General features: G+C 46.1%; 1 protein-coding gene across 1 annotated transcript in view; it reads left to right on the top strand.

Moving 5' to 3' along the window:
* The window catches only part of PEMT (phosphatidylethanolamine N-methyltransferase), a 98,896-nt gene that overhangs the window by 55,497 nt on the left and 29,040 nt on the right, over positions 1–14,359 (top strand). Inside the window, exon 4 of the mRNA XM_019512657.1 lies at positions 6,700–6,845. Coding sequence (XP_019368202.1) covers positions 6,700–6,845 — 146 coding nt within the window. The remainder of the gene's footprint in view (positions 1–6,699; positions 6,846–14,359) is intronic.

Here is a 14,359-nt window from a genome sequence, read left to right as displayed (position 1 = left end):
AAAAAAAAAAAAAAAAAGGAAAATCTGATCTATTACTGTTTGGCTGCTCCAGGCTTTGGGGTAATTATCTGAGAAATGTCTCATTCAACTGATCTTATTGTCCTTTTAATTTATGGCTGATGACTTTGCAGTGCCATAGATGAATTGTTGACATTGTTCCCGTGCATGCACTTGATACAGTCTTTCCTGAATGCTACCACCTGATCTGGTTTTATTTTTTCATTTGGCAATGTTCTTTGAAAGAGTATGTTCAAGTCCCAGTTATTTCCCTGGGTTTCTCTTCCCTACTGCTTCTGCATGTAAAATATGGTCTTGCTGGGCTTGGGAGAGGTGGGGAGCATGCTTATAGGTTTCTGCTAGAGTAGCGCCTGGAGAATGACGTTATTGAACTGCATGAGATACGAAGCGCGACCGAAGATCAGCAAGCCCTGAGACCAAAGATTAGCAAAGCTGTGAGACTGCCCCTCTGCACTGGGCTGTCAACAAACAGGGTGAGCAAACTATTGAAAATCAAAGAAATATTTTTCCTGGATGATTCCTCATAGGAATTATAGGAGACAGTAGAATGTGGGCTCAGATTTCCAAAAGACCCCTAAGGGTTTGAGACCATTCATCCATTTTAATTAACTCCTTTGCATTTTAATGAGAACAATATCTCCACCCATCCACCAGGCAGCTCTGAAAATCCCAGTGGTCAGTTGTCCGGCTGCTGGTGACCCTGCCGGTCTGATAGTCTTTCTTCATCCAGCATGGGGTTCCAGGCAGGGGGATTTGTGTTGAGAATCACCTCACATTTTAACTACAAATTTTTGTGTTCCAAAGCAAAGGATATTTCTGATGTGGCCTTTGCCATATCCTAACAGCAGTGCTTCGTGTTCAGAAGAAACCCAAATTCATCTCCCAGGTGCTGCCTGCCTCGGGTCGCCAGCAGCAGTGATACAGTCTGTTTTGGACAGGAAAGGAGGTTACTTGTTACTCATCGACATGTTTGAGAACTGGTATTTGTGTCTTTGTCTAGCAAGTGCAGCACATAATAAGTCTAAAATAAACAGTCTGCAGTAGTACATGGGTTGGAGCTCCTGACATAACAGGTGGCAATATCCTCAGCTGGTAGAAATCAGTGTTGCTTCGTGGACACTGAATGGGTTTGAGAGACTCAGAGATCCAGCCCCAAATCCCTGTTCTAGACTTGCTTTTGCAAACCTCAGATTGAAAATAAGAAGCAAATAAGCATTCGGGCAGGAGGTGCATGTGTTACGTCCTTTCCTGTGAAAAGGCCAACAGGCAACGATTCTAGTGTGGTCTGAAAAAAAAATGCAAACCTCATCCCCTCCTTGATGTATGCTTTGAGTGGTCTGATAGAAACTCAAATCAAACCCAAAGTTGATCTATGTGGTCTCACACCAACCCTTCCCCCTCTCCAGTCCCTGCCTTTTCCTGCCAGATGTCTTAGAAATGGAGCAAGGATTGCAGCAAGGATGTGGAGCTGGGAAGAGAAGATATTAACGGTTACACACTGACCTAAATAACATGCAAACAGATGCTGTGGGAAAAGCAAAGTCGTTATGGGTGAAAGAAGCTGTGAAGGAAATGACTGACATAACAGTTGTTGATGATGTTGGCAGGAAGAAACCTTTTTTTTCAAAAAAAAATACGGAGTACTTTTATTGTGACGCCGCTGGTTATAATGTTTGTTGCTGGTGAATTATTGGGTGTTCTTTCACAATCGCCCCTTTGGACCAATAGGAACAGTCGCTCCCAGTTCAATTATCCCTGGGTAATGGGCTTGCTCTGTGAATAACTGACTGTCGGTGGTAATATGATTACAGCAGTGTCCCCATTTATTGCACCTAATCCTTCAGCCAAAGAAGTGCATAATTTTCACTGTGATACTTGTGCTACTGCTGAGACTTTTTTTTAGACCTTAAAATTCATGCTCAGACCCATAGAATTAGCCCCTAGTGATTGACTGTCACCTACACTCTGTCTTCCCATTCCCAGTTCTTTCATAACTGGCTTTTTAATGTGAGAAGCAGGGTTTCTTTGGTAATATCTTGCTTCTCGCATATTCCCTGGACCATCCTGGCTACGACAGGACTGTGAATCTACTGCAGCGGGCTTTCTCCATGTCATGCCTCTGAGTTAGCAGCTCCAGTGTGTGCAGGGAATAAAGCAAGTGAGGTTATTCTCACTCAGTGACCTGGCCTTCTAGATGAGGCACATGAGATCCAGGGAAATGTGCAGGCAGAAGTGCTGCTGCTGCTGCATGAAGTTACTACACCCTCAAGCAGGTCTTAAAGCTTTGGCCAGTGCAAAGCACAGCTGCTTGTTTAGCTGGTGCAAAATGCCACATCTGGAGCATCACATTGCAGCCCTGCTCCAGAGTCTCAGCTGGCTTCCACAACGTGTCTGGTTGCAATTCAAGGTGCCGGTGGGAGCAACAGGGGGTGTTGAGAGCCCTTCTTTCAAAAAATCAGCTCCTCAATTTCCATGCCGCGAATGTGAATTTAGGAACCTGGGCAGACAAAGTTCTTTGAGTAAATCTGATATCTTTTATTAGACCAACTCAAATATTTGAGTTGGTCTAATAAAAGATATCAGATTCACCCAAAGAACCTTGTCTGCCTATGTCCTTAGACTAACACGGCTGCAACCTACACCCCTGTAATTTAGGAACCTGGATTTTGATTTCCATTCTTGGAAATCATGCTCTTAGCTACTTCCATACCTAGCCTGGGTTATTTCCTCCAACCTGTAGGAAAAATCTAGCTGTCCAGTCAGCCCTAATACAATTTCATTTTATTACTGTGCCTTCATACCACTTTAGAGGCAGGTTTTAAACGCATTTCTACCTTCATGTCTTATTTATTTTCCTCGGTGGTTTCGCTCCACTTTTGTTGTTTTATTTCCAGCCCATTTAGTTTGGCTCATAAAGTTAATATCACCTGCACAGCAACAGGTGTATCATTATAGTGACCTCATCTCCATTTTAGAAACATGTGAGGAAAACAAAGCCTCTTGCATTGGGTTGTAATGAAAAAAGGCCACGTGTAACATCCTGGAGAAACGTGCTGATCAGCACTGTTAGTTCATTCTTGGTGTGGCCTGTCCAGGCCAATGTCATCGTTCTGGAAAAAGCTTTCCTAAGGTTTTAGTTCTGTACCTTCAGGTTCGTACTGTTTGAAGCGGTCAAATCACCCTTCTCCCACCTTCCTTTGCCTTTGTGACAGCCACCCCCGGCTGATGCCCAGGGGACCAAAACTCTGACTTTCAGGGCTTAAAAGGCTGAGAGGTTTCATGTCCTCTCCATCCCTCTGTCCACCTATATGCTACAGGGAGATGCTTGTAACCTGAAGGCCATTGGATCTGCAGCAAGAAGGGGCAGAGGAGGCCTATTGATAATGCATGTCGATGCTTTAAATACTTGACTCACGTTTCTCTGTTTGACATCACAGTTATGGCTTGGGAAAATACAATTTAGCAGGTAGAAATGGAGAATCAGATGCTTGAAGTGCTCCTTGTGCACCATCTGCAAGTCCTTTCTAAGCCCTTGGTCTGTGGATGGTCACTTGACATCCACTGGAATAGACCAGAGACCACCTCTTGAGTGATGGTGCACCCAAGGCAGGTGTGGCTGGTAGAGCCTGGAGTGGATATTTTGGAGCTATGCAGAGACGAAGGTCAATGCAGACCTCACCACCAAGATGCAATGCAAAACTCATCTATGGGCAGGGGCTTTCCTTTGATAAGAGGTGCTGCTAAGTGGAGCAGTGACAAAATGGCCTTCTTCAGGTGATGCAGCAGTACCACAGAGAATGGAGTTCCTTTGTCAGCACGCACGAGAGGCTGCCTACTCCTTGCTGTAGATGCCTGGATATCATCATGGTGTTGGGCACGTTGGAAATGTCCACCATTGATAGGGAGACATCTGGGCATCTAGGTTTCCATACACATATTTTGAAGTGCTCTGTGAAGGGGGGCATGCCCAGTGGTATCTTAACAGGACAGCGGTTCATCCCCGATGTAGATGGACATTCCTAGCCTGAGGTTCACCTGCTTTGTATTTGGAATGGATTTAAACGCTTTGGATGGAGCATGGCAGTGTCTCTTCTTAGGACATGGTATGACAGTAGGCTACTGCTTGCCCAGAACAGTCATAACAAAGCATGTGATACCGGGGCCTGTGTTAAAAGGGTCATTTTAATGATCAGCCTACTGCCTTGCTTTCTTCCTTGTTGAGGGGGGTTGGCTGATCCCTCACCTACAGAAGGGTGATGTGCGATAAGGTTGACTTGTGGCTGCTAAGGTTATGTTACAGGTACAGCAATAATTGGAGCTGCTGAAAACTGTGTTGATTGTCATGGCACTGGGTAGGAAATGCTCAGAGGGTTTATTTACCCATTGTGAAAAACGCCTGCACTCATCATGTATGGTGCAAATAGAGATTCTGTTTGGGGAGATATACAACATGACTCCAGGGAAAGACAGGCCATTATCGCAGTGCAAACACATCCCTCGAGCTGCAAGCTGAACACCAGGGGAATCGAATGAGACATGCTGATTAGGGTAATTAATGTTTGCCTGAGTATCCAGGCATGAAAGCAAAGGCTGGGATGGCTGGAAGAGGAGGCTGAGGGAGGGGAAGACCATGCCAAAATAAGCCTCTGCATGCTGGTAGCAGATACTTGGGCTTTGTTCTCAGTGACCTGCTTTCTCTGCTATTGGGCACGTTCTGGGCTTGTTGGACTCTGAAGCCATGCAGGGTAGATCAGAGGTGCCACAGGGCTGTTTTAGCCTGGGTTCCATTCCCTGTGAGCCCAGAGCATTCAGTGCAGCACGTTTTGCTGCACCTCTGCCTTGCCTCCAAGCCACCCCATACACAGGGAAACCAGGAGCGAGGTCTGTAGAGCCTTTCCACCACCTCTGTACTGGCTAAGGAGGCCTCCTGTATAGGAGGAACCCTATGGGGGTTTTTCAACTCGGAAACCTTGTCCCTTGGCATAACAAGACTTTACAAACATCCCTGAGACAAGAGTCCTGAAGCCTTTCGTGGGGGCCCTTTTCGGATGCTGAGTACCCTTTTGATAAAGCAGTGTTGAGGGTGTGTGACGTCCGAGTGGGAGGTGAAACAGCAGCAGCTGGTCTCTGCTATGGGTTTTTTCCCCTCTTTGCGTCCTCATCTCACTCTGAAATGCATGCAGTTTGCATGGGGCTGGTTCTGCCTACTTTGGCCTGGTCTGACTCTGGCTACCCCTGGGGTCACCCCTGGCTTCCCCCCCAGCCTGGACCAACTACGGTTGCCACGTGTCTGGCCGACTCAACCTGCCTAGCCACTTCTCAGTGCAGCTGAAGTCAGTAGGAGTTCTTCCATAGACTTTGGTTGGGCATTTTGAATGCACGCTCTTCCCTGGGCTTGAGTGTAAAGACATACCACCTGTGCTGGCTTCTGTTAGACCTGTTCCCTTCCATGCCACATATCCAGCACCTGCAAACTGTTTGACCCAGCAAGTCACAAACAAGGTCGAGATGTTGGCTTTATTTATTTTGCCGACATTCTCCTGCTAGTACCGCTACTTCCCTCTGAGTCTGAGAAACCCTGCCTTTTCCATGCCTTTGAAACCTACATTTCCATTATCTTCTGTGCTAGTGCAAAGGATAGAAACCTGCAGCTTTCATTTAAGTGAAAAAATGATCCTCCAGTACTTGAGTGACTCCAGGAGCTGGGCTTTGAACACACCAAACACTGCAGTATTCAAAGTAAAATCACAGAAGGTAGCAGTGCTCTTAGCATGTTAGAGAGCAAGGGAAAAAAATTGGACTCCATCCACTCAAGGGAATTGGGGCTATACACAAACTTAATTAAGATTAGAGTCCCACTCAGACTGGATAGAACATTTTCTAAGGGATTCCGATTATCGTTTGGACCAAAGATGTGTGAGGCCTATTAAAAACCTTTACTTAACTTTAATTTAATTACATTTCAGTGTTCACAATGATCGTTCTAAAGGCCTTTTAAAAAGTGTCTCACATGGCAGTGACTTCTTCAGAAAGAATGTGCACCAATCAGCAAAACCTGCTACCCTTTCTCTGTGCTCAAAGTTATTTTGAAGTGTGTGTGTCTAGTACTTTTCCCTCATCAGTTCTGATCTTCCTCCCAAATTCCTACTCTCAGGCTTCAGATGTGAATCATTCCAGAGCACGTGTCCAACATGTAAAAATATTTGGTTTAGAGTGCGGGGGAAGAGGGAAAGGGACAAGATAACCCAGCAGATCTTTCCCAACACTCAGCTTCTGTGCTTCAGGTTTTGCAGCCTCAAGCACTTTATATGGACAAGGCTGCTGCCAGAAGGCTGCTGCCAGAAGGGCCTGGGTGTGATAAAACTCTTGCTTTGAAGAATGGAACAACTGCTTTTAAACATGCAATGGAGAAACTTTAATATTTTTAGCCCCATGCCCTGGGTTCCAAGTAGAAGTAACTGCATCATTCACTGCCCTGGCACTTTGTTTTTCTCAGGAAATAATCAGAGCAACTGAGGAGCCATCATCTCAGATTAGCTCTGGAGAATAAAAACAGATCCTGACTCTTCCTTCCTAATTCCTTTCTCATGTTCCAGCCTCTGAACCCCAGATCGCCCATAAAGATGCTCATAAAGCTATTAATATGATGCTTCAATTAAAGACCCGTTTTCTTTCCCACAGTTTCACACAAGCGATGAAGAGCCAACCAAAGCTGGAAGATTTGGATTGCCTTTTTTCCTACTATGTGGGCTTGGTCCTCCTGGGAATAGGAACCTTATTTGTCCTCTCCAGTTTCTTGGCATTGGGATTCATCGGGACTTTTTTAGGTAAGGTTGCCATTGTCATTGGCTGCAGTGCAGAGTTTTCTTGTGGCGTGTGCCCTAGGCAGGCCAGGAATTTCAAGGTTAACTACTGACTCATAGTAACTTAGTGGTTCAGTGATCCCTGAAGGGGATTCTCAGGATTTGGATTTCTTTTAAGAGGTCTCTGGTGGGACAGCAGAAATAAAGCCACTCAGGATCACAAGCTCTCTCGACTATTTTGTGTGTAACAGCCAGGCAGGGCACACATGAGGTGAGTTTCAAAAGGACCTATGGTGATGGAGGTGGCTGCATCTCACTGAGTTTAAATGAGACTGAGGCTCCTAAGTCTCTGAAACACCTTTAAAAAAATGGCCCCTGATCAGAAAGAGTCGGTTTCCAGGAATTCAGCTTTCCAGATCACAAGGCTGCCTGACAGGACCAGCACAACTTTGGAAACCCAGATCAACCATCTGTCCCTCTTACTCCCTACACTTTTCCTCCAAAGCAGTAGGAGAGGAGAGGCATTGTTTTAAAGGAGCCTTTAAGAACAAAGACATTTAAAAGGAGGGGAAAAATAGCATTGACTCAGACAAAGCCACTCTGACTGAAATTAGCCTCCTGAGCTTCCTTCAGGGCCCTCCGCATAAAAGCAGTCCTTTATGTTCTGTTTTGTTAATTAAGAACGTGGCTTCTAAATCCCCTCACATAGAGAGCAGAACAGTCCTAGCAGACAAAGCGGTGATGTGCAGTAATCCTCTGCCTGTTGCTCCCGGAGAAGTATTGGCCTTGGGCCTCTCCTGCAACATGGCAGCCGGTGCCTTGTCCTGGAAAATCTGTTCTTCTGCTGTCATTTCTCACAGTTGGACAAGACTGTTATCCTCATTGTCAAGGAGCTTGCTCTGGACTGTTGGTTACATTTCCCTCCCTGTGCAGCAACATTTAAGTGGTAGAAGAAATGACTCATGCATTTAGTTTGTTCAGTTGGTGAGTAAAACTCTTTAGCCTCTATCTGCATGGAAGGTGTTATATAAATCTGAGATCTATACCATTATCATCCTCCCCTCCTTCTGCCTCTCTATTTTCTATGAATAAGAGCAGCATAGAGGTCTCATGTAATATTTCCTTGTCTTTCTTTGTTGCTGCCTATCAGAGTTACTCTTGGATTTACAATTATCGAGGCTTGATGTCACCAGGATGTTTTCCCTCACCGAGTTGTTAGCTCAGTGATGTTTTTGAATGTGGTTTTATGGGAGTTTTTAGTTCTACTGAACTTTTTATAGAGCATATTTTATATAGTGTTTTGCACAGTACATGTACATGGTACAGCACATACATGGGTGGGTCTGTGGCTGTAGAAAGTACCAAAGTACCAAAGATAGAATTTTCCGCAGTGACTTCGAAATCCAAATCCCATCTGAAAGGCACCTGTGGAAGTCCCACGCTAAGGGCCCAGCTTTGGATTCATGCTACACGCAACCCCCAGCCAACTGAGCTGTAAATGGGTATCTGGTCATTCAGGTTGAGGGGGTCAAGGCAGTTGCCCCTAAGGATAACTACATCACTCCTTGGTGTGCTGATGTCTACAGGAACCACTGTGCCCAAAACAGGCTAACCTTATGGGCCGCTAAGCATGGGAGGACCTATGGCCTTTTTGATGTACAGATTATTCAGGCTTATTCTTAGGTAATACACAAGGGTGGGAAAATCTGTGCCGGCCTTCTCTCCAGAGTCAGTACATCTATTACAGTGCTATGATCCAGTTCTTCCCTCAGTTCTCCCAGAGCAGCCCCATCCCCACTGACGTCAAAGATCATAGGAAGAAGGGGTGGTTGCAGGGGTGATGACAGAGCATGCTCTGAAAGTGTCCATGGATGCTTTTAGGTTGATTGTATATAATAAATGATCTGTTATCTGTATTGCCAGAGTACCTAGGAGCCCAAGTCATGGACCAGATTCCTGTTGCACTAGGCACTGGACAAATGCAGAACAAAAAGGACAGTCCTGCCCTCAGCTGCTTGCAATCAAAGTAAAATGCACTTCCGCCCCAGGGAGGTTGGCATCTCAGCTGAACCTCACCCTGCATATGCAGCAGCTCAACAGTGGATGAAGCAGAAACACATGTCTCTGCCCACCCAGAATTAATATTAAGTTCAGTGGCAGCCCACACACTGATTCAAGTTCACCAGGCATTTGTTTCCTTCACAGTTTTCACGGGTCAGTTCATTGACACTTAAATTCATCCATGGCCATCTAAATAGTCTGACTTCACTTCCTGGTGGGTGGATGCATGGAAAGAATCCTTTCTCCAGCAGCTACTGGCTCCGATAGTAATAATCTTGTCTTTATTGCACTTTTGATCTGAGCCTTTAATCAACATGCTTTACAAACCTAATTAAATTAATCCTTGCAGCATTGCTCCTGCAGGAGAGAGGAGGGAATCCTCATTACTGCTTTGCAACTGGAGACACAGAGGCACAGAGGGATGTATTGACTTGCTGAAGGTCTTGCTACCAGAGGTGGAAGCCAGGAGTCCCAAAGGCATGCTCTGGCCTTGAGTCTGTGCCTCCATGCTCCTTGACAGGCCTCATCCTTATGGTCCCTCTTTCACCTACCCAACACCGATCCCACCTGCTTTTGTCTAACAACCACCTTGTGTGGTTGTAGCTCTTCTACCACCATCTCTGTTTGCAGAAAGGAAAAATCCAATTGTCCCCTGGCATCCTCAGAAGCAGGCAATAAGTTACGGTGGCCTCTCCTCCTGGAGGACCGGGCACCTGGTAGAGAAACTGAAGCTGAGAAAGGCTCAGCCAGTGGGTGTCAGTTTTGTGTGCAAATTGGTTGAGCGTTGTCTCCAAGTGCAGCCAGGTCTGCACTGTTTACGTAAAGCCTGATTCATCACTGACTAGCAGGATCCTTTGGACTTGAGTTTCCAATGAAAAGCAAACAAGTGAGTCAGGTTGAGCATAAATGCAGAGTGACTCTGCTCCCCTCAATGCTGTGAAGAGAGCTCTATCCCGGTGGCTCTCATCTTCCTCTGCCTGCAGGTGAAACAGTGTAGGCAAAAAAACCCCACACAGATAGAGAAGATGTATCCATGCTGATGGCTAGCCTAGCCTGAGCATTACATAATCAAGCTTTGTGCAATCAGGATAGCATTGCTGCTATGAGTGCTCTCCATCAAGGCCGGTGGAGAATGGATGCCTTCAATATTTCCGTGAATTTATCATGACTCAACACCAACAAAACCAAATGAAAATCCTCTCTGCTGACCTTGCAGAATGAGGCTGCTGTGCCTGGTGACCTCCTTTGGTTTTGAAGGAAAACTTGAGCTGTGGGCATCTATTGCTCCTTGGAGAAGGGAATGGAGTGAATTCCCTAGTGGGATTTTTTGACTCCCCTTCTGTAGACAGAGGCTGCATGGAGTGGGCTAGAACAAAACCATCATATCACTTAACCTCTATCCATAGCCTGCGTGAGAGGGAAGCTTGAGAGAGAGCACCCAAAATAACTGGTGCTTCATTCAACCCATCCCTTCATCTCCTACAACAGTGAGGGGCCCATGTGCCTATCTGGTGAAGGAGCTGGACAGACCAAGAAGACAGCTGCTCAACTGGCCATTAGATTCCCCACAGAATAATACACTTTGCATTTTCTAGCAATTGCAAAGAACTTTGCCTTTTGCGCATAGGCTGAGCTGTCTGGTTGGAGCACCGTGAGTCACTCTTCCTAAATGCGTTTTTTCTGTGCCACCCAATTTCCCGCACAGCAGTCTTGGTTCCAGCCCCAATTTTGCAGTGGCTGGGCATGTTCACTTGGGCTCATGCCGCTCCATTTTCTTTCTCTAGTGGAGAATAATCCTTCTCAGCAGTCAGCAAGGCCAGCTCTCCAGCATTTCCTTTCTTCATTGTGCCTTCACAATTGGAGCAATTCAGAAAGTGCTAAGCGCTTGCTGGAATTCTGGTTTAATGCTTGTTAGCAATGCAAGTCAGAAAATAGGGCAAACGCCGTAGCGGTTAATAGTTGCCTTGAAAGAGGTAATGAGGTTTTTCAGGGTGGGGAGGGGTGAAACCCTTTGGAATCCATCTGTCTCACAACGGTCCATTATTCCTCCCAGCAAAGAAAGCAATGACCAAGATGTCAGGTAAATCTGACTGAACCAAACTCTGTTCCCTGGGTTGCATTGAAACTTATTAGTCTCTATAGCGAAGCAGCGGCGGGGCTTTTGACAGCTAGAGCCAAGGCAGTTTGAAGAGGAAGCTGGAGTAGCACATCACAGGGTTCACTATGCACTGAGATCCAAAGACCTCCTGCTTTAGTATCCACTTGATACATCCCCAGCAGGGATGTATAGCTTGGGTTTGTGCAGATATAGCAGCCAGTGGCTCAGTGTAAGGTTCCAGATACCAACCTCCCCCCCACTTTGAGAAGGGGCTATTCCCTGTTTTGGGAGCTTAAGACCCATCTAGTGCTTTGAGCTTCGTAGCGCCACTCAGCACAGGGATAGATTTCAGCCTCTGTGATAGAAGCACTATCAATGATGTGCATTCACAAAGCCCCAGGGTTTGCTTAGGATGTTTGTGTAGAGTTTTACCCATCCCCTTTGGTTGGAAATGTTAGCAGATCGTGTAGTCCTGGAGATTTGTGCTCTGCCCTAGAGTCTACTGGGATGGCAAGGCTGCTAAGTTAGCTCCTTTGCTGGAACTGTGTTGTTTTTTCTTCTAGCTTGAAGCACAACCCCTCCCCACCTCCAAAGCAAACAAAAAAGTTTAGCTACCAGAACAACAGACAAGACTGATTTTAGACCTCAAAGATCTCTCAAACATTTCAATGAGGCCAATCGCCAGCTCAGCTTTACATGGTCCAGGACCCCAAACCCAGTTTACGTTGGAGTCACCCTCTGTCATACCCTGTCATACAAAGAACACACCATGTAGACAAAAGCAAAGGTGAGCACTCGGAACAGCATTCTGTACGAGCTCGCCAACGCAAAATGGGGAGCTAGCCCCTCGAACATCCAAACCGCTGCTCTGCCTCTCATCTTCTTCTCAGCCGAGCATGCATGTCCTGTATGGGAGAGATCTGTACGTGCTAAGCACCTTGACCCCATCCTGAATGATAGCTGCTGATGCATCACAGGATATCTGAAGCCTAACAGTCTAAACAGTGTGTACCTGCTGGCTGGCATTGCTCCGCCTGACATCAAAAAACCAGTGGCCAGCAGGATAGAATGATCGAGGCAAACTGCAGATGTGAGACATGCTAACATCTGAAATCACATGGGAGCTTCCTCACCAGCACCCAACCTCTCAATGGCACACCCAATGACTACTGATGTGGAATGAGAAACTCAAGACAATACCTGACAGCAAATAAAAGGGCATTCCAATGGCCGAGTCCTTACCACCAGGGGCTTATGACCCATGGCAAAGGTGGAGATGTCTCAACTGCCTGCACACCGGAGTTGGATGGTCCAAGGAACTAATGAAGAAGTGGGGCTGTGCCATTGGTTCAACCACGTGTGACTGTGGCACAGAGCTTCAGGCTATGCAGCACCTGCTGCGATGCCCACTGCTTGGAGGCCCATATACAGTGAAAGACCTCACCATGTACAATAAACAAGCACAAGGATGTGTAATAAAATGGTCAAATGTGATATAGAGACACACGAAGAAGAACAGTTCCATTTGCAACTGCAGCAAGGTCCAGCCCAGTTCTGTTTCCATTGAAAGGGGTTCATTCAAATCTAGTCAACTCTACCATTCGTGGGCATTTCAAGGGGAGCCTGGAGCAAAGTCTGAAGCTAGGGAGCCACTGACCATTGGTGCAGCCATAGCAGGAGGCACCCTGTGAGACTGTAGGAAAAGCAAATGACCCCCAGTGAAGAAATGTTTTCTTGGAGATTTGGGGAATGGCATTTCCCAGAGCCAGGGAAGTGTCTGAGCAGGGGAAGGGTCAACCAGCAGATTCAGATTGCAACTCTTTTAGTGTTTGTTATCTTCTCCCTGAAATGTTCAGTGGTCAAGAAGTAGGTTTTGTCCTATAACCCTTCCAGCCTTTATGAGAGTGTTCTTTCGCTTGAAAAGAAAGGGATAGAATTAGATACAGTGCGGCCCCATGACAAAAGATTTTGATTTGCTTATCAGAGCTGTGTAGGATGTGTATGAGTGTTTTCCTTCCTGCATTAGTAGAAACTCAGCTCTGTATTATATTAACAGTGCATAGTAAACAGATAATTAGTGGGTGCAAATATAGATGCATTATCACCTGATGGGCACAGTCACAGATGGGTGTGCTGTTCCCCCTCCTTTGTGTGCCCAGGTACACAGGAGCACTTTATTATGTATCTGTATTGTAATAATGTCCACAGGACCCATCTTGACATCATGGTGTTAGGTACAAACATGCACATTGTAAGACGGTGACTGTCTAAATACCAGACAGGCAGCGGGTGGATGTAATCCTTTAGGCACAAGAAGGAAGCATTTTTTTATAAGGGCAAGCCCTGGCATTTCACCTGCAGGGTGTTAGCATCCAGCGTGACCTGAACAAATGCTGGTTAGGTTTTTGCCTTTGCACTTGGATTGCTTCAGAATACCTGCAGCTATTGTCTCTCTGTTTCTTAACCCCAGCGATTGAGATATGAGATTCCAGGCTACGGAGGAGGTTTGGGGAATGTTAATAATAGACTTCACGGACTCCCAGGGCTGCACATGGTTTTGTTTGTTTGCAACAGGCTTTCTCCAACTATGCAGCATGCCTCTGGCCCCCACGGGGCATAACTCAGCCGATAAGCCAAGGCCAGCAAGACAGGTGCATTCTTTTGCTGTTGAACCTCATAGGAGCCTGTGTTATGCAATGAATGATTTAGCAACAGAGATGCTAATAGCCAAACACAAGAACAAGCCACGTGAGGAACAACATTTGGTCCATTAATACCCCCAAAGAAGATGCAGAAATTGACTGCCGCGCTGAAGATGATGAGCTATACGTTTTAGTCTCAGCGGGACTCGTCAGCCGTGAATAGCTCAGCGCCAAAGTGGGCAAGGAGCACTTTGACACAATCTATAGAACTGACTGGGGAGGAGATTGCCACACTGCTAAGAGAGTTGCTCACACGTATAATGCTAACACCAGGCAATTATCCCACTAATGGCATATAGCTGAAGTCAGAAGGGGTGGTGTAATTGGCCGGCAACTGCTTAGTCTTGGAAATAAAGGTTTTGCGCTATGTGAGGCCAAGGAAATGGCAGTGTGATCCAGGGAATAATAAGAGTAACTTTTGCCCCCCTGCAATGGTCTTTTAGTAATTTTTTTCTTTTTACCAATTTCTTTAAGAAAACATGAAATCCTTCTTGATCTCAATTCTGGTGACAGATGTTGGTTTGCAACCTCCCAGGACCGAATAAGAATTGAATGCTTTTCTGTCCTTTACAATCCCCCTCTGTGTGCCTGAACGCTGCCCCATAAGGCTACTGCTTGTAGTAAGAAGGGAATTCAATTTTTCATGGCCTGCCCAGTTTTGCCTCTGTGCACAGATT

This window comes from Gavialis gangeticus, unplaced genomic scaffold, assembly GCF_001723915.1.
Source record: "Gavialis gangeticus isolate Ggan-Ray unplaced genomic scaffold, GavGan_comp1, whole genome shotgun sequence".
In the NCBI taxonomy this organism is placed as follows: Eukaryota; Metazoa; Chordata; order Crocodylia; family Gavialidae; genus Gavialis; species Gavialis gangeticus.
Note: the sequence above shows the minus strand (reverse complement) of the source record. Positions and strands in the feature narration are given on the sequence as shown.